At 55.1% G+C, this 27,341-nt stretch overlaps 1 protein-coding gene across 1 annotated transcript in view; it reads right to left on the reverse strand.

Annotated features, from left to right (window-relative positions):
- Positions 1 to 27,341, reverse strand: part of LOC110499571 (AT-rich interaction domain 4B) — a 192,398-nt gene that overhangs the window by 133,129 nt on the left and 31,928 nt on the right. Inside the window, exons 5-6 of the mRNA XM_036955574.1 lie at positions 26,504 to 26,594; positions 23,840 to 23,919 (exon numbers count right to left, since the gene is read on the reverse strand). Of these exons, the coding sequence (XP_036811469.1) occupies positions 23,840 to 23,919; positions 26,504 to 26,594 (171 nt within the window). The remainder of the gene's footprint in view (positions 1 to 23,839; positions 23,920 to 26,503; positions 26,595 to 27,341) is intronic.

Raw genomic sequence — 27,341 nt, forward strand, 5'->3', positions numbered from 1 at the left:
GAGACAGGTTAGAGAGAGCTGGGAGACAGGTTAGAGAGAGCTGGGAGACAGGTTAGAGAGAGCTGGGAGACAGGTTAGAGAGAGCTGGGGGACAGGTTAGAGAGCTGGGGGACAGGTTAGAGAGAGCTGGGGGACAGGTTAGAGAGAGCTGGGGGGACAGGTTAGAGAGAGCTGGGGGGACAGGTTAGAGAGGGCTGGGGGGACAGGTTAGAGAGAGCTGGGGGGACAGGTTAGAGCTGGGGGGACAGGTTAGAGCTGGGGGGACAGGTTAGAGCTGGGGGGACAGGTTAGAGCTGGGGGACAGGTTAGAGCTGGGGGACAGGTTAGAGCTGGGGGACAGGTTAGAGAGAGCTGGGAGACAGGTTAGAGAGAGCTGGGGGACAGGTTAGAGAGAGCTGGGGGACAGGTTAGAGAGAGCTGGGGGACAGGTTAGAGAGAGCTGGGGGACAGGTTAGAGAGAGCTGGGGGACAGGTTAGAGAGAGCTGGGGGACAGGTTAGAGAGAGCTGGGAGACAGGTTAGAGAGAGCTGGGGGACAGGTTAGAGAGAGCTGGGGGACAGGTTAGAGAGAGCTGGGGGACAGGTTAGAGAGAGCTGGGCGACAGGTTAGAGAGAGCTGGGGGACAGGTTAGATCTGGGGGACAGGTTAGAGAGAGCTGGGGGACAGGTTAGAGAGAGCTGGGAGACAGGTTAGAGAGAGCTGGGAGACAGGTTAGAGAGAGCTGGGAGACAGGTTAGAGAGAGCTGGGGGACAGGTTAGAGAGAGCTGGGAGACAGGTTAGAGAGAGCTGGGAGACAGGTTAGAGAGAGCTGGGAGACAGGTTAGAGAGAGCTGGGAGACAGGTTAGAGAGAGCTGGGAGACAGGTTAGAGAGAGCTGGGAGACAGGTTAGAGAGAGCTGGGAGACAGGTTAGAGAGAGCTGGGAGACAGGTTAGAGAGAGCTGGGAGACAGGTTAGAGAGAGCTGGGAGACAGGTTAGAGAGAGCTGGGAGACAGGTTAGAGAGAGCTGGGAGACAGGTTAGAGAGAGCTGGGAGACAGGTTAGAGAGAGCTGAGAGACAGGTTAGAGAGAGCTGGGAGACAGGTTAGAGAGAGCTGGGGACAGGTTAGAGAGAGCTGGGGGACAGGTTAGAGAGAGCTGGGGGACAGGTTAGAGAGAGCTGGGGGACAGGTTAGAGAGAGCTGGGGGACAGGTTAGAGAGAGCTGGGGGACAGGTTAGAGAGAGCTGGGGGACAGGTTAGAGAGAGCTGGGGGGACAGGTTAGAGAGAGCTGGGAGACAGGTTAGAGAGAGCTGGGAGACAGGTTAGAGAGAGCTGGGAGACAGGTTAGAGAGAGCTGGAGGACAGGTTAGAGAGAGCTGGGGGGACAGGTTAGAGAGAGCTGGGGAGACAGGTTAGAGCTGGGGGGACAAGTTAGAGCTGGGGGGACAGGTTAGAGCTGGGGGACAGGTTAGAGCTGGGGGACAGGTTAGAGCTGGGGGACAGGTTAGAGAGAGCTGTGAGAGAGGTTAAAGAGAGCTGTGAGACAGGTTAGAGAGAGCTGTGAGACAGGTTAGAGAGAGCTGTGGGACAGGTTAGAGAGAGATGGGGGACAGGTTAGAGAGAGATGGGGGACAGGTTAGAGAGAGCTGGGAGACAGGTTAGAGAGAGCTGGGGGACAGGTTAGAGCTGGGGGACAGGTTAGAGCGAGCTGGGGGACAGGTTAGAGAGAGCTGGGGGACAGGTTAGAGAGAGCTGGGAGACAGGTTAGAGAGAGCTGGGAGACAGGTTAGAGAGAGCTGGGGGACAGGTTAGAGAGAGCTGGGCGACAGGTTAGAGAGAGCTGGGGGACAGGTTAGATCTGGGGGACAGGTTAGAGAGAGCTGGGGGACAGGTTAGAGAGAGCTGGGAGACAGGTTAGAGAGAGCTGGGAGACAGGTTAGAGAGAGCTGGGAGACAGGTTAGAGAGAGCTGGGGGACAGGTTAGAGAGAGCTGGGAGACAGGTTAGAGAGAGCTGGGAGACAGGTTAGAGAGAGCTGGGAGACAGGTTAGAGAGAGCTGGGAGACAGGTTAGAGAGAGCTGGGAGACAGGTTAGAGAGAGCTGGGAGACAGGTTAGAGAGAGCTGGGAGACAGGTTAGAGAGAGCTGGGAGACAGGTTAGAGAGAGCTGGGAGACAGGTTAGAGAGAGCTGGGAGACAGGTTAGAGAGAGCTGGGAGACAGGTTAGAGAGAGCTGGGAGACAGGTTAGAGAGAGCTGAGAGACAGGTTAGAGAGAGCTGGGAGACAGGTTAGAGAGAGCTGGGGACAGGTTAGAGAGAGCTGGGGGACAGGTTAGAGAGAGCTGGGGGACAGGTTAGAGAGAGCTGGGGGACAGGTTAGAGAGAGCTGGGGGACAGGTTAGAGAGAGCTGGGGGACAGGTTAGAGAGAGCTGGGGGACAGGTTAGAGAGAGCTGGGGGACAGGTTAGAGAGAGCTGGGGGACAGGTTAGAGAGAGCTGGGAGACAGGTTAGAGAGAGCTGGGAGACAGGTTAGAGAGAGCTGGGAGACAGGTTAGAGAGAGCTGGAGGACAGGTTAGAGAGAGCTGGGGGGACAGGTTAGAGAGAGCTGGGGAGACAAGTTAGAGCTGGGGGGACAAGTTAGAGCTGGGGGGACAGGTTAGAGCTGGGGGACAGGTTAGAGCTGGGGGACAGGTTAGAGCTGGGGGACAGGTTAGAGAGAGCTGTGAGAGAGGTTAAAGAGAGCTGTGAGACAGGTTAGAGAGAGCTGTGAGACAGGTTAGAGAGAGCTGTGGGACAGGTTAGAGAGAGATGGGGGACAGGTTAGAGAGAGATGGGGGACAGGTTAGAGAGAGCTGGGAGACATGGTTAGAGAGAGCTGGGAGACAGGTTAGAGAGAGCTGGGGGACAGGTTAGAGCTGGGGGACAGGTTAGAGCGAGCTGGGGGACAGGTTAGAGAGAGCTGGGAGACAGGTTAGAGAGAGCTGGGAGACAGGTTAGAGAGAGCTGGGAGACAGGTTAGAGAGAGCTGGGAGACAGGTTAGAGAGAGCTGGGAGACAGGTTAGAGAGAGCTGGGAGACAGGTTAGAGAGAGCTGAGACAGGTTAGAGAGAGCTGGGAGACAGGTTAGAGAGAGCTGGGAGACAGGTTAGAGAGAGCTGGGAGACAGGTTAGAGAGAGCTGGGAGACAGGTTAGAGAGAGCTGGGAGACAGGTTAGAGAGAGCTGGGAGACAGGAGCTGGGGGACAGGTTAGAGAGAGCTGGGGGACAGGTTAGAGAGAGCTGGGGGGACAGGTTAGAGAGAGCTGGGGGGACAGGTTAGAGAGAGCTGGGGGGACAGGTTAGAGAGAGCTGGGGAGACAGGTTAGAGAGAGCTGGGGAGACAGGTTAGAGCTGGGGGGACAGGTTAGAGCTGGGGGACAGGTTAGAGAGAGCTGGGAGACAGGTTAGAGAGAGCTGGGAGACAGGTTAGAGAGAGCTGGGAGACAGGTTAGAGAGAGCTGGGAGACAGGTTAGAGAGAGCTGGGAGACAGGTTAGAGAGAGCTGGGAGACAGGTTAGAGAGAGCTGGGAGACAGGTTAGAGAGAGCTGGGAGACAGGTTAGAGAGAGCTGGGAGACAGGTTAGAGAGAGCTGGGGGACAGGTTAGAGAGAGCTGGGGGGACAGGTTAGAGAGAGCTGGGGGGACAGGTTAGAGAGAGCTGGGGGGACAGGTTAGAGAGAGCTGGGGAGACAGGTTAGAGCTGGGGGGACAGGTTAGAGCTGGGGGGACAGGTTAGAGCTGGGGGACAGGTTAGAGCTGGGGGACAGGTTAGAGCTGGGGGACAGGTTAGAGCTGGGGGACAGGTTAGAGCTGGGGGACAGGTTAGAGCTGGGGGACAGGTTAGGGCTGGGGGACAGGTTAGAGAGAGCTGGGAGACAGGTTAGAGAGAGCTGTGAGACAGGTTAGAGAGAGTTGTGAGACAGGTTAGAGAGAGCTGTGAGACAGGTTAGAGAGAGCTGTGAGACAGGTTAGAGAGAGCTGTGGGACAGGTTAGAGAGAGCTGTGGGACAGGTTAGAGAGAGCTGGGAGACAGGTTAGAGAGAGCTGGGAGACAGGTTAGAGAGAGCTGGGAGACAGGTTAGAGAGAGCTGGGAGACAGGTTAGAGAGAGCTGGGGGACAGGTTAGAGAGAGCTGGGGGACAGGTTAGAGAGAGCTGGGGGACAGGTTAGAGAGAGCTGGGAGACAGGTTAGAGAGAGCTGGGAGACAGGTTAGAGAGAGCTGGGAGACAGGAGCTGGGGGACAGGTTAGAGAGAGCTGGGGGACAGGTTAGAGAGAGCTGGGGGGACAGGTTAGAGAGAGCTGGGGGGACAGGTTAGAGAGAGCTGGGGGGACAGGTTAGAGAGAGCTGGGGGACAGGTTAGAGCTGGGGGGACAGGTTAGAGCTGGGGGGACAGGTTAGAGCTGGGGGACAGGTTAGAGAGAGCTGGGGGACAGGTTAGAGAGAGCTGGGGGACAGGTTAGAGAGAGCTGGGGGACAGGTTAGAGAGAGCTGGGAGACAGGTTAGAGAGAGCTGGGGGACAGGTTAGAGAGAGCTGGGGGACAGGTTAGAGAGAGGTGGGGGACAGGTTAGAGAGAGCTGTGGGACAGGTTAGAGAGAGCTGGGAGACAGGTTAGAGAGAGCTGGGGGACAGGTTAGAGAGAGCTGGGGGACAGGTTAGAGAGAGCTGGGGGGACAGGTTAGAGAGAGCTGGGGAGACAGGTTAGAGCTGGGGGGACAAGTTAGAGCTGGGGGGACAGGTTAGAGCTGGGGGACAGGTTAGAGCTGGGGGACAGGTTAGAGCTGGGGGACAGGTTAGAGAGAGCTGTGAGAGAGGTTAAAGAGAGCTGTGAGACAGGTTAGAGAGAGCTGTGAGACAGGTTAGAGAGAGCTGTGGGACAGGTTAGAGAGAGATGGGGGACAGGTTAGAGAGAGATGGGGGACAGGTTAGAGAGAGCTGGGAGACATGGTTAGAGAGAGCTGGGAGACAGGTTAGAGAGAGCTGGGGGACAGGTTAGAGCTGGGGGACAGGTTAGAGAGAGCTGGGGGACAGGTTAGAGAGAGCTGGGAGACAGGTTAGAGAGAGCTGGGAGACAGGTTAGAGAGAGCTGGGAGACAGGTTAGAGAGAGCTGGGAGACAGGAGCTGGGGGACAGGTTAGAGAGAGCTGGGGGACAGGTTAGAGAGAGCTGGGGGGACAGGTTAGAGAGAGCTGGGGGGACAGGTTAGAGAGAGCTGGGGGGACAGGTTAGAGAGAGCTGGGGAGACAGGTTAGAGAGAGCTGGGGAGACAGGTTAGAGAGAGCTGGGGAGACAGGTTAGAGCTGGGGGGACAGGTTAGAGCTGGGGGACAGGTTAGAGAGAGCTGGGAGACAGGTTAGAGAGAGCTGGGAGACAGGTTAGAGAGAGCTGGGAGACAGGTTAGAGAGAGCTGGGAGACAGGTTAGAGAGAGCTGGGAGACAGGTTAGAGAGAGCTGGGAGACAGGTTAGAGAGAGCTGGGAGACAGGTTAGAGAGAGCTGGGAGACAGGTTAGAGAGAGCTGGGAGACAGGTTAGAGAGAGCTGGGAGACAGGTTAGAGAGAGCTGGGAGACAGGTTAGAGAGAGCTGGGAGACAGGTTAGAGAGAGCTGGGAGACAGGTTAGAGAGAGCTGGGAGACAGGTTAGAGAGAGCTGGGAGACAGGTTAGAGAGAGCTGGGAGACAGGTTAGAGAGAGCTGGGAGACAGGTTAGAGAGAGCTGGGAGACAGGTTAGAGAGAGCTGGGGGACAGGTTAGAGAGAGCTGGGGGACAGGTTAGAGAGAGCTGGGGGGACAGGTTAGAGAGAGCTGGGGAGACAGGTTAGAGAGAGCTGGGGGGACAGGTTAGAGCTGGGGGGACAGGTTAGAGCTGGGGGACAGGTTAGAGCTGGGGGACAGGTTAGAGCTGGGGGACAGGTTAGAGCTGGGGGACAGGTTAGAGCTGGGGGACAGGTTAGGGCTGGGGGACAGGTTAGGGCTGGGGGACAGGTTAGGGCTGGGGGACAGGTTAGAGAGAGCTGGGAGACAGGTTAGAGAGAGCTGTGAGACAGGTTAGAGAGAGCTGTGAGACAGGTTAGAGAGAGCTGTGAGACAGGTTAGAGAGAGCTGTGAGACAGGTTAGAGAGAGCTGTGGGACAGGTTAGAGAGAGCTGTGGGACAGGTTAGAGAGAGCTGGGAGACAGGTTAGAGAGAGCTGGGAGACAGGTTAGAGAGAGCTGGGAGACAGGTTAGAGAGAGCTGGGAGACAGGTTAGAGAGAGCTGGGAGACAGGTTAGAGAGAGCTGGGAGACAGGTTAGAGAGAGCTGGGAGACAGGTTAGAGAGAGCTGGGAGACAGGTTAGAGAGAGCTGGGGGACAGGTTAGAGAGAGCTGGGGGGACAGGTTAGAGAGAGCTGGGGGGACAGGTTAGAGAGAGCTGGGGGGACAGGTTAGAGAGAGCTGGGGGGACAGGTTAGAGAGAGCTGGGGGGACAGGTTAGAGAGAGCTGGGGGGACAGGTTAGAGCTGGGGGGACAGGTTAGAGCTGGGGGACAGGTTAGAGAGAGCTGGGGGACAGGTTAGAGAGAGCTGGGGGACAGGTTAGAGAGAGCTGGGGGACAGGTTAGAGAGAGCTGGGGGACAGGTTAGAGAGAGCTGGGGGACAGGTTAGAGAGAGCTGGGAGACAGGTTAGAGAGAGCTGGGGGACAGGTTAGAGAGAGCTGGGGGACAGGTTAGAGAGAGCTGGGGGACAGGTTAGAGAGAGCTGGGGGACAGGTTAGAGAGAGCTGGGGGACAGGTTAGAGAGAGCTGGGGGACAGGTTAGAGAGAGCTGTGGGACAGGTTAGAGAGAGCTGTGAGACAGGTTAGAGAGAGCTGTGAGACAGGTTAGAGAGAGCTGTGAGACAGGTTAGAGAGAGCTGTGAGACAGGTTAGAGAGAGCTGTGGGACAGGTTAGAGAGAGCTGTGGGACAGGTTAGAGAGAGCTGTGGGACAGGTTAGAGAGAGCTGGGAGACAGGTTAGAGAGAGCTGTGAGACAGGTTAGAGAGAGCTGTGGGACAGGTTAGAGAGAGCTGGGAGACAGGTTAGAGAGAGCTGGGAGACAGGTTAGAGAGAGCTGGGAGACAGGTTAGAGAGAGCTGAGACAGGTTAGAGAGAGCTGGGAGACAGGTTAGAGAGAGCTGGGAGACAGGTTAGAGAGAGCTGGGAGACAGGTTAGAGAGAGCTGGGAGACAGGTTAGAGAGAGCTGGGAGACAGGTTAGAGAGAGCTGGGGGACAGGTTAGAGAGAGCTGGGGGGACAGGTTAGAGAGAGCTGGGGGGACAGGTTAGAGAGAGCTGGGGGGACAGGTTAGAGAGAGCTGGGGAGACAGGTTAGAGCTGGGGGGACAGGTTAGAGCTGGGGGGACAGGTTAGAGCTGGGGGACAGGTTAGAGCTGGGGGACAGGTTAGAGCTGGGGGACAGGTTAGAGCTGGGGGACAGGTTAGAGCTGGGGGACAGGTTAGAGCTGGGGGACAGGTTAGGGCTGGGGGACAGGTTAGAGAGAGCTGGGAGACAGGTTAGAGAGAGCTGTGAGACAGGTTAGAGAGAGTTGTGAGACAGGTTAGAGAGAGCTGTGAGACAGGTTAGAGAGAGCTGTGAGACAGGTTAGAGAGAGCTGTGGGACAGGTTAGAGAGAGCTGTGGGACAGGTTAGAGAGAGCTGGGAGACAGGTTAGAGAGAGCTGGGAGACAGGTTAGAGAGAGCTGGGAGACAGGTTAGAGAGAGCTGGGAGACAGGTTAGAGAGAGCTGGGAGACAGGTTAGAGAGAGCTGGGAGACAGGTTAGAGAGAGCTGGGGGACAGGTTAGAGAGAGCTGGGGGACAGGTTAGAGAGAGCTGGGGGACAGGTTAGAGAGAGCTGGGAGACAGGTTAGAGAGAGCTGGGAGACAGGTTAGAGAGAGCTGGGAGACAGGTTAGAGAGAGCTGGGGGACAGGTTAGAGAGAGCTGGGGGACAGGTTAGAGAGAGCTGGGGGACAGGTTAGAGAGAGCTGGGGGACAGGTTAGAGAGAGCTGTGGGACAGGTTAGAGAGAGCTGTGGGACAGGTTAGAGAGAGCTGTGAGACAGGTTAGAGAGAGCTGTGAGACAGGTTAGAGAGAGCTGTGAGACAGGTTAGAGAGAGCTGTGGGACAGGTTAGAGAGAGCTGTGGGACAGGTTAGAGAGAGCTGTGGGACAGGTTAGAGAGAGCTGGGAGACAGGTTAGAGAGAGCTGTGAGACAGGTTAGAGAGAGCTGTGGGACAGGTTAGAGAGAGCTGGGAGACAGGTTAGAGAGAGCTGGGAGACAGGTTAGAGAGAGCTGGGAGACAGGTTAGAGAGAGCTGGGAGACAGGTTAGAGAGAGCTGGGAGACAGGTTAGAGAGAGCTGGGAGACAGGTTAGAGAGAGCTGGGAGACAGGTTAGAGAGAGCTGGGAGACAGGTTAGAGAGAGCTGGGAGACAGGTTAGAGAGAGCTGGGAGACAGGTTAGAGAGAGCTGGGAGACAGGTTAGAGAGAGCTGGGAGACAGGTTAGAGAGAGCTGGGGGACAGGTTAGAGAGCTGGGGGACAGGTTAGAGAGAGCTGGGGGACAGGTTAGAGAGAGCTGGGGGGACAGGTTAGAGAGAGCTGGGGGGACAGGTTAGAGAGGGCTGGGGGGACAGGTTAGAGAGAGCTGGGGGGACAGGTTAGAGCTGGGGGGACAGGTTAGAGCTGGGGGACAGGTTAGAGCTGGGGGACAGGTTAGAGCTGGGGGACAGGTTAGAGAGAGCTGGGAGACAGGTTAGAGAGAGCTGGGGGACAGGTTAGAGAGAGCTGGGGGACAGGTTAGAGAGAGCTGGGGGACAGGTTAGAGAGAGCTGGGGGACAGGTTAGAGAGAGCTGGGGGACAGGTTAGAGAGAGCTGGGGGACAGGTTAGAGAGAGCTGGGGGACAGGTTAGAGAGAGCTGGGGGACAGGTTAGAGAGAGCTGGGGGACAGGTTAGAGAGAGCTGGGGGACAGGTTAGAGAGAGCTGGGCGACAGGTTAGAGAGAGCTGGGGGACAGGTTAGATCTGGGGGACAGGTTAGAGAGAGCTGGGGGACAGGTTAGAGAGAGCTGGGAGACAGGTTAGAGAGAGCTGGGAGACAGGTTAGAGAGAGCTGGGAGACAGGTTAGAGAGAGCTGGGGGACAGGTTAGAGAGAGCTGGGAGACAGGTTAGAGAGAGCTGGGAGACAGGTTAGAGAGAGCTGGGAGACAGGTTAGAGAGAGCTGGGAGACAGGTTAGAGAGAGCTGGGAGACAGGTTAGAGAGAGCTGGGAGACAGGTTAGAGAGAGCTGGGAGACAGGTTAGAGAGAGCTGGGAGACAGGTTAGAGAGAGCTGGGAGACAGGTTAGAGAGAGCTGGGAGACAGGTTAGAGAGAGCTGGGAGACAGGTTAGAGAGAGCTGGGAGACAGGTTAGAGAGAGCTGGGAGACAGGTTAGAGAGAGCTGGGAGACAGGTTAGAGAGAGCTGGGAGACAGGTTAGAGAGAGCTGAGAGACAGGTTAGAGAGAGCTGGGAGACAGGTTAGAGAGAGCTGGGGACAGGTTAGAGAGAGCTGGGGGACAGGTTAGAGAGAGCTGGGGGACAGGTTAGAGAGAGCTGGGGGACAGGTTAGAGAGAGCTGGGGGACAGGTTAGAGAGAGCTGGGGGACAGGTTAGAGAGAGCTGGGGGACAGGTTAGAGAGAGCTGGGGGGACAGGTTAGAGAGAGCTGGGAGACAGGTTAGAGAGAGCTGGGAGACAGGTTAGAGAGAGCTGGGAGACAGGTTAGAGAGAGCTGGAGGACAGGTTAGAGAGAGCTGGGGGGACAGGTTAGAGAGAGCTGGGGAGACAGGTTAGAGCTGGGGGGACAAGTTAGAGCTGGGGGGACAGGTTAGAGCTGGGGGACAGGTTAGAGCTGGGGGACAGGTTAGAGCTGGGGGACAGGTTAGAGAGAGCTGTGAGAGAGGTTAAAGAGAGCTGTGAGACAGGTTAGAGAGAGCTGTGAGACAGGTTAGAGAGAGCTGTGGGACAGGTTAGAGAGAGATGGGGGACAGGTTAGAGAGAGATGGGGGACAGGTTAGAGAGAGCTGGGAGACATGGTTAGAGAGAGCTGGGAGACAGGTTAGAGAGAGCTGGGGGACAGGTTAGAGCTGGGGGACAGGTTAGAGCGAGCTGGGGGACAGGTTAGAGAGAGCTGGGAGACAGGTTAGAGAGAGCTGGGAGACAGGTTAGAGAGAGCTGGGGGACAGGTTAGAGAGAGCTGGGCGACAGGTTAGAGAGAGCTGGGGGACAGGTTAGATCTGGGGGACAGGTTAGAGAGAGCTGGGGGACAGGTTAGAGAGAGCTGGGAGACAGGTTAGAGAGAGCTGGGAGACAGGTTAGAGAGAGCTGGGAGACAGGTTAGAGAGAGCTGGGAGACAGGTTAGAGAGAGCTGGGGGACAGGTTAGAGAGAGCTGGGAGACAGGTTAGAGAGAGCTGGGAGACAGGTTAGAGAGAGCTGGGAGACAGGTTAGAGAGAGCTGGGAGACAGGTTAGAGAGAGCTGGGAGACAGGTTAGAGAGAGCTGGGAGACAGGTTAGAGAGAGCTGGGAGACAGGTTAGAGAGAGCTGGGAGACAGGTTAGAGAGAGCTGGGAGACAGGTTAGAGAGAGCTGGGAGACAGGTTAGAGAGAGCTGGGAGACAGGTTAGAGAGAGCTGGGAGACAGGTTAGAGAGAGCTGGGAGACAGGTTAGAGAGAGCTGGGAGACAGGTTAGAGAGAGCTGGGAGACAGGTTAGAGAGAGCTGAGAGACAGGTTAGAGAGAGCTGGGAGACAGGTTAGAGAGAGCTGGGGACAGGTTAGAGAGAGCTGGGGGACAGGTTAGAGAGAGCTGGGGGACAGGTTAGAGAGAGCTGGGGGACAGGTTAGAGAGAGCTGGGGGACAGGTTAGAGAGAGCTGGGGGACAGGTTAGAGAGAGCTGGGGGACAGGTTAGAGAGAGCTGGGGGGACAGGTTAGAGAGAGCTGGGAGACAGGTTAGAGAGAGCTGGGAGACAGGTTAGAGAGAGCTGGAGGACAGGTTAGAGAGAGCTGGGGGGACAGGTTAGAGAGAGCTGGGGAGACAGGTTAGAGCTGGGGGGACAAGTTAGAGCTGGGGGGACAGGTTAGAGCTGGGGGACAGGTTAGAGCTGGGGGACAGGTTAGAGCTGGGGGACAGGTTAGAGAGAGCTGTGAGAGAGGTTAAAGAGAGCTGTGAGACAGGTTAGAGAGAGCTGTGAGACAGGTTAGAGAGAGCTGTGGGACAGGTTAGAGAGAGATGGGGGACAGGTTAGAGAGAGATGGGGGACAGGTTAGAGAGAGCTGGGAGACATGGTTAGAGAGAGCTGGGAGACAGGTTAGAGAGAGCTGGGGGACAGGTTAGAGCTGGGGGACAGGTTAGAGCGAGCTGGGGGACAGGTTAGAGAGAGCTGGGAGACAGGTTAGAGAGAGCTGGGAGACAGGTTAGAGAGAGCTGGGAGACAGGTTAGAGAGAGCTGGGAGACAGGTTAGAGAGAGCTGGGAGACAGGTTAGAGAGAGCTGGGAGACAGGTTAGAGAGAGCTGAGACAGGTTAGAGAGAGCTGGGAGACAGGTTAGAGAGAGCTGGGAGACAGGTTAGAGAGAGCTGGGAGACAGGTTAGAGAGAGCTGGGAGACAGGTTAGAGAGAGCTGGGAGACAGGTTAGAGAGAGCTGGGAGACAGGAGCTGGGGGACAGGTTAGAGAGAGCTGGGGGACAGGTTAGAGAGAGCTGGGGGGACAGGTTAGAGAGAGCTGGGGGGACAGGTTAGAGAGAGCTGGGGGGACAGGTTAGAGAGAGCTGGGGGGACAGGTTAGAGAGAGCTGGGGAGACAGGTTAGAGCTGGGGGGACAGGTTAGAGCTGGGGGACAGGTTAGAGAGAGCTGGGAGACAGGTTAGAGAGAGCTGGGAGACAGGTTAGAGAGAGCTGGGAGACAGGTTAGAGAGAGCTGGGAGACAGGTTAGAGAGAGCTGGGAGACAGGTTAGAGAGAGCTGGGAGACAGGTTAGAGAGAGCTGGGAGACAGGTTAGAGAGAGCTGAGACAGGTTAGAGAGAGCTGGGAGACAGGTTAGAGAGAGCTGGGAGACAGGTTAGAGAGAGCTGGGAGACAGGTTAGAAAGAGCTGGGAGACAGGTTAGAGAGAGCTGGGGGACAGGTTAGAGAGAGCTGGGGGGACAGGTTAGAGAGAGCTGGGGGGACAGGTTAGAGAGAGCTGGGGGGACAGGTTAGAGAGAGCTGGGGAGACAGGTTAGAGCTGGGGGGACAGGTTAGAGCTGGGGGGACAGGTTAGAGCTGGGGGACAGGTTAGAGCTGGGGGACAGGTTAGAGCTGGGGGACAGGTTAGAGCTGGGGGACAGGTTAGAGCTGGGGGACAGGTTAGAGCTGGGGGACAGGTTAGGGCTGGGGGACAGGTTGGAGAGAGCTGGGAGACAGGTTAGAGAGAGCTGTGAGACAGGTTAGAGAGAGTTGTGAGACAGGTTAGAGAGAGCTGTGAGACAGGTTAGAGAGAGCTGTGAGACAGGTTAGAGAGAGCTGTGGGACAGGTTAGAGAGAGCTGTGGGACAGGTTAGAGAGAGCTGGGAGACAGGTTAGAGAGAGCTGGGAGACAGGTTAGAGAGAGCTGGGAGACAGGTTAGAGAGAGCTGGGAGACAGGTTAGAGAGAGCTGGGGGACAGGTTAGAGAGAGCTGGGGGACAGGTTAGAGAGAGCTGGGGGACAGGTTAGAGAGAGCTGGGAGACAGGTTAGAGAGAGCTGGGAGACAGGTTAGAGAGAGCTGGGAGACAGGAGCTGGGGGACAGGTTAGAGAGAGCTGGGGGACAGGTTAGAGAGAGCTGGGGGGACAGGTTAGAGAGAGCTGGGGGGACAGGTTAGAGAGAGCTGGGGGGACAGGTTAGAGAGAGCTGGGGGGACAGGTTAGAGCTGGGGGGACAGGTTAGAGCTGGGGGGACAGGTTAGAGAGAGCTGGGGGACAGGTTAGAGAGAGCTGGGGGACAGGTTAGAGAGAGCTGGGGGACAGGTTAGAGAGAGCTGGGGGACAGGTTAGAGAGAGCTGGGGGACAGGTTAGAGAGAGCTGGGAGACAGGTTAGAGAGAGCTGGGGGACAGGTTAGAGAGAGCTGGGGGACAGGTTAGAGAGAGCTGGGGGACAGGTTAGAGAGAGCTGTGGGACAGGTTAGAGAGAGCTGTGGGACAGGTTAGAGAGAGCTGTGAGACAGGTTAGAGAGAGCTGTGAGACAGGTTAGAGAGAGCTGTGAGACAGGTTAGAGAGAGCTGTGAGACAGGTTAGAGAGAGCTGTGAGACAGGTTAGAGAGAGCTGTGGGACAGGTTAGAGAGAGCTGTGGGACAGGTTAGAGAGAGCTGTGGGACAGGTTAGAGAGAGCTGGGAGACAGGTTAGTGAGAGCTGTGAGACAGGTTAGAGAGAGCTGTGGGACAGGTTAGAGAGAGCTGGGAGACAGGTTAGAGAGAGCTGGGAGACAGGTTAGAGAGAGCTGGGAGACAGGTTAGAGAGAGCTGGGAGACAGGTTAGAGAGAGCTGGGAGACAGGTTAGAGAGAGCTGGGAGACAGGTTAGAGAGAGCTGGGAGACAGGTTAGAGAGAGCTGGGAGACAGGTTAGAGAGAGCTGGGAGACAGGTTAGAGAGAGCTGGGGGACAGGTTAGAGAGCTGGGGGACAGGTTAGAGAGAGCTGGGGGACAGGTTAGAGAGAGCTGGGGGGACAGGTTAGAGAGAGCTGGGGGGACAGGTTAGAGAGGGCTGGGGGGACAGGTTAGAGAGAGCTGGGGGGACAGGTTAGAGCTGGGGGGACAGGTTAGAGCTGGGGGGACAGGTTAGAGCTGGGGGACAGGTTAGAGCTGGGGGACAGGTTAGAGCTGGGGGACAGGTTAGAGAGAGCTGGGAGACAGGTTAGAGAGAGCTGGGGGACAGGTTAGAGAGAGCTGGGGGACAGGTTAGAGAGAGCTGGGGGACAGGTTAGAGAGAGCTGGGGGACAGGTTAGAGAGAGCTGGGGGACAGGTTAGAGAGAGCTGGGAGACAGGTTAGAGAGAGCTGGGGGACAGGTTAGAGAGAGCTGGGGGACAGGTTAGAGAGAGCTGGGGGACAGGTTAGAGAGAGCTGGGCGACAGGTTAGAGAGAGCTGGGGGACAGGTTAGATCTGGGGGACAGGTTAGAGAGAGCTGGGGGACAGGTTAGAGAGAGCTGGGAGACAGGTTAGAGAGAGCTGGGAGACAGGTTAGAGAGAGCTGGGAGACAGGTTAGAGAGAGCTGGGGGACAGGTTAGAGAGAGCTGGGAGACAGGTTAGAGAGAGCTGGGAGACAGGTTAGAGAGAGCTGGGAGACAGGTTAGAGAGAGCTGGGAGACAGGTTAGAGAGAGCTGGGAGACAGGTTAGAGAGAGCTGGGAGACAGGTTAGAGAGAGCTGGGAGACAGGTTAGAGAGAGCTGGGAGACAGGTTAGAGAGAGCTGGGAGACAGGTTAGAGAGAGCTGGGAGACAGGTTAGAGAGAGCTGAGAGACAGGTTAGAGAGAGCTGGGAGACAGGTTAGAGAGAGCTGGGGACAGGTTAGAGAGAGCTGGGGGACAGGTTAGAGAGAGCTGGGGGACAGGTTAGAGAGAGCTGGGGGACAGGTTAGAGAGAGCTGGGGGACAGGTTAGAGAGAGCTGGGGGACAGGTTAGAGAGAGCTGGGGGACAGGTTAGAGAGAGCTGGGGGGACAGGTTAGAGAGAGCTGGGAGACAGGTTAGAGAGAGCTGGGAGACAGGTTAGAGAGAGCTGGGAGACAGGTTAGAGAGAGCTGGAGGACAGGTTAGAGAGAGCTGGGGGGACAGGTTAGAGAGAGCTGGGGAGACAGGTTAGAGCTGGGGGGACAAGTTAGAGCTGGGGGACAGGTTAGAGCTGGGGGACAGGTTAGAGCTGGGGGACAGGTTAGAGAGAGCTGTGAGAGAGGTTAAAGAGAGCTGTGAGACAGGTTAGAGAGAGCTGTGAGACAGGTTAGAGAGAGCTGTGGGACAGGTTAGAGAGAGATGGGGGACAGGTTAGAGAGAGATGGGGGACAGGTTAGAGAGAGCTGGGAGACATGGTTAGAGAGAGCTGGGAGACAGGTTAGAGAGAGCTGGGGGACAGGTTAGAGCTGGGGGACAGGTTAGAGCGAGCTGGGGGACAGGTTAGAGAGAGCTGGGAGACAGGTTAGAGAGAGCTGGGAGACAGGTTAGAGAGAGCTGGGAGACAGGTTAGAGAGAGCTGGGAGACAGGAGCTGGGGGACAGGTTAGAGAGAGCTGGGGGACAGGTTAGAGAGAGCTGGGGGACAGGTTAGAGAGAGCTGGGGGGACAGGTTAGAGAGAGCTGGGGGGACAGGTTAGAGAGAGCTGGGGGGACAGGTTAGAGAGAGCTGGGGAGACAGGTTAGAGAGAGCTGGGGAGACAGGTTAGAGCTGGGGGGACAGGTTAGAGCTGGGGGACAGGTTAGAGAGAGCTGGGAGACAGGTTAGAGAGAGCTGGGAGACAGGTTAGAGAGAGCTGGGAGACAGGTTAGAGAGAGCTGGGAGACAGGTTAGAGAGAGCTGGGAGACAGGTTAGAGAGAGCTGGGAGACAGGTTAGAGAGAGCTGGGAGACAGGTTAGAGAGAGCTGGGAGACAGGTTAGAGAGAGCTGAGACAGGTTAGAGAGAGCTGGGAGACAGGTTAGAGAGAGCTGGGAGACAGGTTAGAGAGAGCTGGGAGACAGGTTAGAGAGAGCTGGGAGACAGGTTAGAGAGAGCTGGGGGACAGGTTAGAGAGAGCTGGGGGGACAGGTTAGAGAGAGCTGGGGGGACAGGTTAGAGAGAGTTGGGGGGACAGGTTAGAGAGAGCTGGGGAGACAGGTTAGAGCTGGGGGGACAGGTTAGAGCTGGGGGGACAGGTTAGAGCTGGGGGACAGGTTAGAGCTGGGGGACAGGTTAGAGCTGGGGGACAGGTTAGAGCTGGGGGACAGGTTAGAGCTGGGGGACAGGTTAGAGCTGGGGGACAGGTTAGAGCTGGGGGACAGGTTAGGGCTGGGGGACAGGTTAGAGAGAGCTGGGAGACAGGTTAGAGAGAGCTGTGAGACAGGTTAGAGAGAGTTGTGAGACAGGTTAGAGAGAGCTGTGAGACAGGTTAGAGAGAGCTGTGAGACAGGTTAGAGAGAGCTGTGAGACAGGTTAGAGAGAGCTGTGAGACAGGTTAGAGAGAGCTGTGGGACAGGTTAGAGAGAGCTGGGAGACAGGTTAGAGAGAGCTGGGAGACAGGTTAGAGAGAGCTGGGGGACAGGTTAGAGAGAGCTGGGAGACAGGTTAGAGAGAGCTGGGAGACAGGTTAGAGAGAGCTGGGAGACAGGTTAGAGAGAGCTGGGAGACAGGTTAGAGAGAGCTGGGGGACAGGTTAGAGAGAGCTGGGGGACAGGTTAGAGAGAGCTGGGAGACAGGTTAGAGAGAGCTGGGAGACAGGTTAGAGAGAGCTGGGAGACAGGAGCTGGGGGACAGGTTAGAGAGAGCTGGGGGACAGGTTAGAGAGAGCTGGGAGACAGGTTAGAGAGAGCTGGGAGACAGGTTAGAGAGAGCTGGGAGACAGGTTAGAGAGAGCTGGGAGACAGGTTAGAGAGAGCTGGGAGACAGGAGCTGGGGGACAGGTTAGAGAGAGCTGGGGGACAGGTTAGAGAGAGCTGGGGGGACAGGTTAGAGAGAGCTGGGGGGACAGGTTAGAGAGAGCTGGGGGGACAGGTTAGAGAGAGCTGGGGGGACAGGTTAGAGAGAGCTGGGGGGACAGGTTAGAGAGAGCTGGGGGGACAGGTTAGAGCTGGGGGGACAGGTTAGAGCTGGGGGACAGGTTAGAGAGAGCTGGGGGACAGGTTAGAGAGAGCTGGGGGACAGGTTAGAGAGAGCTGGGGGACAGGTTAGAGAGAGCTGGGAGACAGGTTAGAGAGAGCTGGGGGACAGGTTAGAGAGAGCTGGGGGACAGGTTAGAGAGAGCTGGGGGACAGGTTAGAGAGAGCTGGGGGACAGGTTAGAGAGAGCTGTGGGACAGGTTAGAGAGAGCTGTGAGACAGGTTAGAGAGAGCTGTGAGACAGGTTAGAGAGAGCTGTGAGACAGGTTAGAGAGAGCTGTGAGACAGGTTAGAGAGAGCTGTGGGACAGGTTAGAGAGAGCTGTGGGACAGGTTAGAGAGAGCTGTGGGACAGGTTAGAGAGAGCTGGGAGACAGGTTAGAGAGAGCTGTGAGACAGGTTAGAGAGAGCTGTGGGACAGGTTAGAGAGAGCTGGGAGACAGGTTAGAGAGAGCTGGGAGACAGGTTAGAGAGAGCTGGGAGACAGGTTAGAGAGAGCTGGGAGACAGGTTAGAGAGAGCTGGGAGACAGGTTAGAGAGAGCTGGGAGACAGGTTAGAGAGAGCTGGGAGACAGGTTAGAGAGAGCTGGGAGACAGGTTAGAGAGAGCTGGGAGACAGGTTAGAGAGCTGGGGGACAGGTTAGAGAGCTGGGGGACAGGTTAGAGAGAGCTGGGGGACAGGTTAGAGAGAGCTGGGGGGACAGGTTAGAGAGAGCTGGGGGGACAGGTTAGAGAGGGCTGGGGGGACAGGTTAGAGAGAGCTGGGGGGACAGGTTAGAGCTGGGGGGACAGGTTAGAGCTGGGGGGACAGGTTAGAGCTGGGGGACAGGTTAGAGCTGGGGGACAGGTTAGAGCTGGGGGACAGGTTAGAGAGAGCTGGGAGACAGGTTAGAGAGAGCTGGGGGACAGGTTAGAGAGAGCTGGGGGACAGGTTAGAGAGAGCTGGGGGACAGGTTAGAGAGAGCTGGGGGACAGGTTAGAGAGAGCTGGGGGACAGGTTAGAGAGAGCTGGGGGACAGGTTAGAGAGAGCTGGGAGACAGGTTAGAGAGAGCTGGGGGACAGGTTAGAGAGAGCTGGGGGACAGGTTAGAGAGAGCTGGGGGACAGGTTAGAGAGAGCTGGGGGGACAGGTTAGATCTGGGGGACAGGTTAGAGAGAGCTGGGAGACAGGTTAGAGAGAGCTGGGAGACAGGTTAGAGAGAGCTGGGAGACAGGTTAGAGAGAGCTGGGAGACAGGTTAGAGAGAGCTGGGGGACAGGTTAGAGAGAGCTGGGAGACAGGTTAGAGAGAGCTGGGAGACAGGTTAGAGAGAGCTGGGAGACAGGTTAGAGAGAGCTGGGAGACAGGTTAGAGAGAGCTGGGAGACAGGTTAGAGAGAGCTGGGAGACAGGTTAGAGAGAGCTGGGAGACAGGTTAGAGAGAGCTGGGAGACAGGTTAGAGAGAGCTGGGAGACAGGTTAGAGAGAGCTGGGAGACAGGTTAGAGAGAGCTGGGAGACAGGTTAGAGAGAGCTGGGGGACAGGTTAGAGAGAGCTGGGGGACAGGTTAGAGAGAGCTGGGGGACAGGTTAGAGAGAGCTGGGGGACAGGTTAGAGAGAGCTGGGGGACAGGTTAGAGAGAGCTGGGGGACAGGTTAGAGAGAGCTGGGGGACAGGTTAGAGAGAGCTGGGGGACAGGTTAGAGAGAGCTGGGGGACAGGTTAGAGAGAGCTGGGGGACAGGTTAGAGAGAGCTGGGGGGACAGGTTAGAGAGAGCTGCGAGACAGGTTAGAGAGTGCTGGGAGACAGGTTAGAGAGAGCTGGGAGACAGGTTAGAGAGAGCTGGGAGACAGGTTAGAGAGAGCTGGGAGACAGGTTAGAGAGAGCTGGGAGACAGGTTAGAGAGAGCTGGGAGACAGGTTAGAGAGAGCTGGGAGACAGGTTAGAGAGAGCTGGGAGACAGGTTAGAGAGAGCTGGGGGACAGGTTAGAGAGAGCTGGGAGACAGGTTAGAGAGAGCTGGGAGACAGGTTAGAGAGAGCTGGGAGACAGGTTAGAGAGAGCTGGGAGACAGGTTAGAGAGAGCTGGGAGACAGGTTAGAGAGAGCTGGGAGACAGGTTAGAGAGAGCTGGGAGACAGGTTAGAGAGAGCTGGGAGACAGGTTAGAGAGAGCTGGGAGACAGGTTAGAGAGAGCTGGGAGACAGGTTAGAGAGAGCTGGGAGACAGGTTAGAGAGAGCTGGGAGACAGGTTAGAGAGAGCTGGGGGACAGGTTAGAGAGAGCTGGGGGACAGGTTAGAGAGAGCTGGGGGACAGGTTAGAGAGAGCTGGGGGACAGGTTAGAGAGAGCTGGGGGACAGGTTAGAGAGAGCTGGGGGACAGGTTAGAGAGAGCTGGGGGACAGGTTAGAGAGAGCTGGGGGGACAGGTTAGAGCTGGGGGGACAGGTTAGAGAGAGCTGGGGGACAGGTTAGAGAGAGCTGGGGGACAGGTTAGAGAGAGCTGGGAGACAGGTTAGAGAGAGCTGGGAGACAGGTTAGAGAGAGCTGGGAGACAGGTTAGAGAGAGCTGGGAGACAGGTTAGAGAGAGCTGGGAGACAGGTTAGAGAGAGCTGGGAGACAGGTTAGAGAGAGCTGGGAGACAGGTTAGAGAGAGCTGGGAGACAGGTTAGAGAGAGCTGGGAGACAGGTTAGAGAGAGCTGGGAGACAGGTTAGAGAGAGCTGGGAGACAGGTTAGAGAGAGCTGGGAGACAGGTTAGAGAGAGCTGGGAGACAGGTTAGAGAGAGCTGGGAGACAGGTTAGAGAGAGCTGGGAGACAGGTTAGAGAGAGCTGGGAGACAGGTTAGAGAGAGCTGGGGGACAGGTTAGAGAGAGCTGGGGGACAGGTTAGAGAGAGCTGGGGGGACAGGTTAGAGAGAGCTGGGGGGACAGGTTAGAGCTGGGGGGACAGGTTAGAGCTGGGGGGACAGGTTAGAGAGAGCTGGGGGACAGGTTAGAGAGAGCTGTGAGACAGGTTAGAGAGAGCTGGGAGACAGGTTAGAGAGAGCTGGGAGACAGGTTAGAGAGAGCTGGGAGACAGTGGGAGACAGGTTAGAGAGAGCTGGGAGACAGGTTAGAGAGAGCTGGGAGACAGGTTAGAGAGAGCTGGGAGACAGGTTAGAGAGAGCTGGGAGACAGGTTAGAGAGAGCTGGGAGACAGGTTAGAGAGAGCTGGGAGACAGGTTAGAGAGAGCTGGGGGACAGGTTAGAGAGAGCTGGGGGACAGGTTAGAGAGAGCTGGGGGACAGGTTAGAGAGAGCTGGGGGACAGGTTAGAGAGAGCTGGGGGACAGGTTAGAGAGAGCTGGGGGACAGGTTAGAGAGAGCTGGGGGACAGGTTAGAGAGAGCTGGGGGGACAGGTTAGAGAGAGCTGGGGGGACAGGTTAGAGCTGGGGGACAGTTTAGAGCTGGGGGACAGTTTAGATCTGGGGACAGGTTAGAGAGAGCTGGGGGACAGGTTAGAGAGAGCTGGGGGACAGGTTAGAGAGAGCTGGGGGACAGGTAGGTTAGAGCTGGGGGGACAGGTTAGAGAGAGCTGGGAGACAGGTTAGAGAGAGCTGGGAGACAGGTTAGAGAGAGCTGGGAGACAGGTTAGTTAGAGCTGTGGGGACAGGTTAGAGCTGGGGGGACAGGTTAGAGCTGGGGGACAGTTTAGAGCTGAGGGACAGGTTAGATCTGGGGGACAGGTTAGAGAGAGCTGTGGGACAGGTTAGAGAGAGCTGGGGGACAGGTTAGAGAGAGCTGGGGGACAGGTTAGAGAGAGCTGGGGGACAGGTTAGAGAGAGCTGGGGGACAGGTTAGAGAGAGCTGGGGGACAGGTTAGAGAGAGCTGGGGGACAGGTTAGAGAGAGCTGGGGGACAGGTTAGAGAGATCTGGGAGACAGGTTAGAGAGATCTGGGAGACAGGTTAGAGAGAGCTGGGAGACAGGTTAGAGAGAGCTGGGAGACAGGTTAGAGAGAGCTGGGAGACAGGTTAGAGAGAGCTGGGAGACAGGTTAGAGAGAGCTGGGAGACAGGTTAGAGAGAGCTGGGAGACAGGTTAGAGAGAGCTGGGAGACAGGTTAGAGAGAGCTGGGAGACAGGTTAGAGAGAGCTGGGAGACAGGTTAGAGAGAGCTGGGAGACAGGTTAGAGAGAGCTGGGAGACAGGTTAGAGAGAGCTGGGAGACAGGTTAGAGAGAGCTGGGAGACAGGTTAGAGAGAGCTGGGGGACAGGTTAGAGAGAGCTGGGGGACAGGTTAGAGAGAGCTGGGGGACAGGTTAGAGAGAGCTGGGGGACAGGTTAGAGAGAGCTGGGGGACAGGTTAGAGAGAGCTGGGGGACAGGTTAGAGAGAGCTGGGGGGACAGGTTAGAGCTGGGGGGACAGGTTAGAGAGAGCTGGGGGACAGGTTAGAGAGAGCTGGGGGACAAGTTAGAGAGAGCTGTGAGACAGGTTAGAGAGAGCTGGGAGACAGGTTAGAGAGAGCTGAGAGACAGGTTAGAGAGAGCTGAGAGACAGGTTAGAGAGAGCTGGGAGACAGGTTAGAGAGAGCTGGGAGACAGGTTAGAGAGAGCTGGGAGACAGGTTAGAGAGAGCTGGGAGACAGGTTAGAGAGAGCTGGGAGACAGGTTAGAGAGAGCTGGGAGACAGGTTAGAGAGAGCTGGGAGACAGGTTAGAGAGAGCTGGGAGACAGGTTAGAGAGAGCTGGGAGACAGGTTAGAGAGAGCTGGGGGACAGGTTAGAGAGAGTTGGGGGACAGGTTAGAGAGAGCTGGGGGACAGGTTAGAGAGAGCTGGGGGGACAGGTTAGAGAGAGCTGGGGGGACAGGTTAGAGCTGGGGGGACAGGTTAGAGAGAGCTGGGGGACAGGTTAGAGAGAGCTGTGAGACAGGTTAGAGAGAGCTGGGAGACAGGTTAGAGAGAGCTGGGAGACAGGTTAGAGAGAGCTGGGAGACAGGTTAGAGAGAGCTGGGAGACAGGTTAGAGAGAGCTGGGAGACAGGTTAGAGAGAGCTGGGAGACAGGTTAGAGAGAGCTGGGAGACAGGTTAGAGAGAGCTGGGGGACAGGTTAGAGAGAGCTGGGGGACAGGTTAGAGAGAGCTGGGGGACAGGTTAGAGAGAGCTGGGGGACAGGTTAGAGAGAGCTGGGGGACAGGTTAGAGAGAGCTGGGGGACAGGTTAGAGAGAGCTGGGGGGACAGGTTAGAGAGAGCTGGGGGGACAGGTTAGAGCTGGGGGACAGTTTAGAGCTGGGGGACAGTTTAGATCTGGGGACAGGTTAGAGAGAGCTGGGGGACAGGTTAGAGAGAGCTGGGGGACAGGTTAGAGAGAGCTGGGGGACAGGTAGGTTAGAGCTGGGGGGACAGTTTAGAGAGAGCTGGGAGACAGGTTAGAGAGAGCTGGGAGACAGGTTAGAGAGAGCTGGGAGACAGGTTAGTTAGAGCTGTGGGGACAGGTTAGAGCTGGGGGGACAGGTTAGAGCTGGGGGACAGTTTAGAGCTGAGGGACAGGTTAGATCTGGGGGACAGGTTAGAGAGAGCTGTGGGACAGGTTAGAGAGAGCTGTGGGACAGGTTAGAGAGAGCTGGGGGACAGGTTAGAGAGAGCTGGGGGACAGGTTAGAGAGAGCTGGGGGACAGGTTAGAGAGAGCTGGGGGACAGGTTAGAGAGAGCTGGGGGACAGGTTAGAGAGAGCTGGGGGACAGGTTAGAGAGAGCTGGGGGACAGGTTAGAGAGAGCTGGGGGACAGGTTAGAGAGATCTGGGAGACAGGTTAGAGAGAGCTGGGAGACAGGTTAGAGAGAGCTGGGAGACAGGTTAGAGAGAGCTGGGAGACAGGTTAGAGAGAGCTGGGAGACAGGTTAGAGAGAGCTGGGAGACAGGTTAGAGAGAGCTGGGAGACAGGTTAGAGAGAGCTGGGAGACAGGTTAGAGAGAGCTGGGAGACAGGTTAGAGAGAGCTGGGAGACAGGTTAGAGAGAGCTGGGAGACAGGTTAGAGAGAGCTGGGAGACAGGTTAGAGAGAGCTGGGAGACAGGTTAGAGAGAGCTGGGAGACAGGTTAGAGAGAGCTGGGAGACAGGTTAGAGAGAGCTGGGAGACAGGTTAGAGAGAGCTGGGAGACAGGTTAGAGAGAGCTGGAGGGACAGGTTAGAGCTGGGGGGACAGGTTAGAGCTGGGGGGACAGGTTAGAGCTGGGGGACAGGTTAGAGCTGGGGGACAGTTTAGATCTGGGGACAGGTTAGAGAGAGCTGGGGGACAGGTTAGAGAGAGCTGGGGGACAGGTTAGAGAGAGCTGGGGGACAGGTAGGTTAGAGCTGGGGGGACAGGTTAGAGAGAGCTGGGAGACAGGTTAGAGAGAGCTGGGAGACAGGTTAGAGAGAGCTGGGGGACAGGTAGGTTAGAGCTGGGGGGACAGGTTAGAGAGAGCTGGGAGACAGGTTAGAGAGAGCTGGGGGACAGGTTAGAGAGAGCTGGGGGACAGGTAGGTTAGAGCTGGGGGGACAGGTTAGAGAGAGCTGGGAGACAGGTTAGAGAGAGCTGGGAGACAGGTTAGAGAGAGCTGGGGGACAGGTTAGAGAGAGCTGGGGGACAGGTTAGAGAGAGCTGGGGGACAGGTTAGAGAGAGCTGGGGGACAGGTTAGAGAGAGCTGGGGGACAGGTTAGAGAGAGCTGGGGGACAGGTTAGAGCTGAGAGGTTAGGTGACTGGTTCATTTATAACACTAGACAGACAGGTTAGGTGACTGGTTCATTTATAATAATAGACAGACATGTTAGGTGAGTGTTTCCCGAATGGCACCCTATTCCCTATATAGTGCACTACTTTTGACAAGGGCTTAGTGCACTATCCCCTTATAGGGTTCTGGTCAAACGTAGTGCACTAGAATAGGGAATAGGGTGTCATTTGGGACGAAGGCCTGTAAACTGTGGTAGAGAGAGGGTCCAACTGAGACTTACCTCGCTCTCTGCAAAGTGACGTGCTCCTTTCAGGCAGAGAGAGGAACGCCTCAGTGTCTTCTCATCACCATCATCAAACACTGTGGGGAGAGCCATGAATTGAGGGAGAGAGGAGGGATGGAGAGATAAAGAGAGAGATGAGGGAGAGGTGGAGGGAAAGAAAGAGAGAGATGAGGGAGAGAGATAAAGAGTGAGATGAAGGAGAGAGATAAAGAGTGAGATGAGGGAGCGAGATAAAGAGAGAGATGAGGGAGAGAGATAAAGAGAGAGATGAGGGAGAGAGATAAAGAGAGAGATGAGGGAGAGAGATAAAGAGAGAGATGAGGGAGAGAGATAAAGAGAGAGATGAGGGAGAGAGATAAAGAGTGAGATCAAGGAGAGAGATAAAGAGAGGGATGAGGGAGAGAGATAAAGAGAGATGAAGGAGAGAGATAAAGAGAGAGATGAAGGAGAGAGATAACGAGTGAGATGAAGGAGATAGATAAAGAGAGAGATTAGGGAGTGTTGGGAAAATGATGATTAAATGACTGAACAAATCATTTTAAATGGAACTGTAACTAAGTAAACTTATACTCTGTTTTATTATATCTGATTAACAATATGAGTTCATAAGAAGGGATTGTGAGACACGGACAAGGAGTAATTAAAGTTAATGAACACCATTCCAACAAGGCAGAAACGAATGGGTTGTGGATTAAGTAAGCAGATAAGGTAGTTAACCTATGGTTGAACCGATGAAACTGAGCTCTGAGGTTTTTAGAAGTGAGTGCATTCCTAGGTTTTCTGTTAATTAGAACTGTCAGCTAAGTGGTGATCGATAATGTTGGGGGGTCAAAAGTTAATTCAGTTATGTTGTGTGACCTGTGAGTGTGTTAGTAAGTTAGAATGAACTATTAACCTCACTTTGTCCCGGTCGAGAGGAGGGGATTCTGTTAAGCAATGAAATGACGTCATGTTATTGTGTATAAACTGTTGCTCGTGGTAAAGTGGCAGCGCGCTCCGAGCATAAATTCTGTTACCTATTATTGAAATGGCTGGTCTCCGTCTATTTTATGCAAACAAGAATCTTACAAATTCTCATAAAATAGATTAAGGGTTTGCAATTAATGAAAACACATTGGCATAATTACATTACAGTGACAGGGAGAGATGGAGGGAGAGATAAAGAGAGATGGAGGGAGAGAGATAAAGAGAGAGATGAGGGAGAGAGATAAAGAGAGAGATGGGGGAGAGAGATAAAGAGAGAGATGAGGGAGAGAGATAAAGAGAGAGATGAGGGAGAGAGATAAAGAGAGATGAGGGAGAGCGATAAAGAGAGAGATGAAAGAGAGAGATGAGGGAGAGAGATGAGGGAGAGAGATAAAGAGAGAGATGAGGGAGAGAGATAAAGAGAGAGATGAGGGAGAGAGATGAGGGAGAGAGATAAAGAGAGAGATGAGGGAGAGGTGAGACAGACTGCCTGGTGGGTTTTATACTGGCTGAGAACAGACTGGCTGGTGGGTTTTATACTGGCTGAGAACAGACTGGCTGGTGGGTTTTATACTGGCTGAGAACAGACTGCCTGGTGGGTTTAATACTGGCTGAGAACAGACTGGCTGGTGGGTTTTATACTGGCTGAGAACAGACTGGCTGGTGGGTTTTATACTGGCTGAGAACAGACTGCCTGGTGGGTTTTATACTGGCTGAGAACAGACTGCCTGGTGGGTTTAATACTGGCTGAGAACAGACTGCCTGGTGGGTTTAATACTGGCTGAGAACAGACTGCCTGGTGGGTTTAATACTGGCTGAGAACAGACTGCCTGGTGGGTTTTATACTGGCTGAGAACAGACTGCCTGGTGGGTTTTATACTGGCTGAGAACAGACTCCCTCTCCCTCCCTGTGTCTGCTCGCTCCCATCTCACCGACACAATAGAGCGCCAGCCTCTCCCTCCCTGTGTCTGCTAGCTCCCATGTCACCGGCACAATAGAGCGCCAGCCTCTCCCTCCCTGTGTCTGCTAGCTCCCATCTCACCGGCACAATAGAGTGCCGGCCTCTCCCTCCCTGTGTCTGCTAGCTCCCATCTCACCGGCACAATAGAGCGCTGGCCTCTCCCTCCCTGTGTCTGCTAGCTCCCATCTCACCGGCATAATAGAGCGCCAGCCTCTCCCTCCCTGTGTCTGCTAGCTCCCATCTCACCGGCATAATAGAGCGCCAGCCTCTCCCTCCCTGTGTCTGCTAGCTCCCATCTCACCGGCACAATAGAGCGCCAGCCTCTCCCTCCCTGTGTCTTCTAACTCCCATCTCACCGGCATAATAGAGCGCCGGCCTCTCCCTCCCTGTGTCTGCTAGCTCCCATCTCACCGGCACAATAGAGCGCCAGCCTCTCCCTTCCTCAGCAGTGCTCACGTTAAAAATGTTGTTTAAAAAAAAAACACAGGAATTTCCGATATATGACAAATTCATGTTACTGAAATGATTCCAAACCCCCATCCCTACTCTTGTGTGTGGTATCTGCACCACCCAATGATCTGCAGTTCCACCTCACAGCTTCATTACAACTCCCTGACAGTTTAGAAAATAGGACAGACAATATAGAGGTGGAATCGATATCACCAGAGAACTTTGTTCAGGACAAAGACAACTCTTCCATACTTACCAACAGTGTATAAAGCATGTTACTCACCAACAGTGTATATACTGCAGTCTGTCAGCTTGTTGATGGAGGCTTCCTGGTACACTCCATCAGGGTTCTTCACCTCTACTACAGCACCAACCTGACAGACCAGACATACTGCTGTTAACATTCAATACTGGCTGACTGACTGCCTGGGATGGCTGACTGAATAGCTGACTGACTGGCTAGCTGACCCCCACTCACCCTAGAGAGCGGGAAAGGAAAGCACTAGTGGGGATTAACAACTCACACCCTGTTGTAAATCAAGAGGAAAAGATACAGGTCTCCCTCTCCAAAATTCACCAATGAATGTTCTTTGTTTCAACAGACTTTTCCTGCTGAAACTCTACCACGCTCAAAAGTGAATACTGTAACAATATTTCTAACATAGAATGTGGGGAATGGACAAAGGCAATCTATAGAACACCAATGTCATTTTGTTTATTGTTTTGTGATGTCATTAAAAATGTTATAAAGGAAATACTGTAACTTGGAAAGTATACCCACTACTTATACGAAGTTTCCATACTATGCGTTGTGCATGTAATATGAACAATGATTAAAGTATTTTTGTTAAGAGAGGGATGTGATTTGAGAAGCTATAATAGAGAATTGACTTTGCACAGTGAGTAAGTGGCGCCCCGAGGTCAGGGAGCGTGTCAGCTTGCCGGAACCGCCCCTTATGAGTAAACTGTATAAATGATGGGTTAAGAGAAAAACACATCAGACCAGAAAGATGTGAAGCTGCAGCTGCACGTTTAAAGTTGTTTGAACTTCCACAAGGTGGAGACGATCACTGGTACGGCTGATTAGCTGTCCTATGTGAAGTAGCTTCGAAAGCAAATTA

Source organism: Oncorhynchus mykiss, chromosome 20 (assembly GCF_013265735.2).
Source record: "Oncorhynchus mykiss isolate Arlee chromosome 20, USDA_OmykA_1.1, whole genome shotgun sequence".
NCBI lineage: Eukaryota > Metazoa > Chordata > Actinopteri > Salmoniformes > Salmonidae > Oncorhynchus > Oncorhynchus mykiss.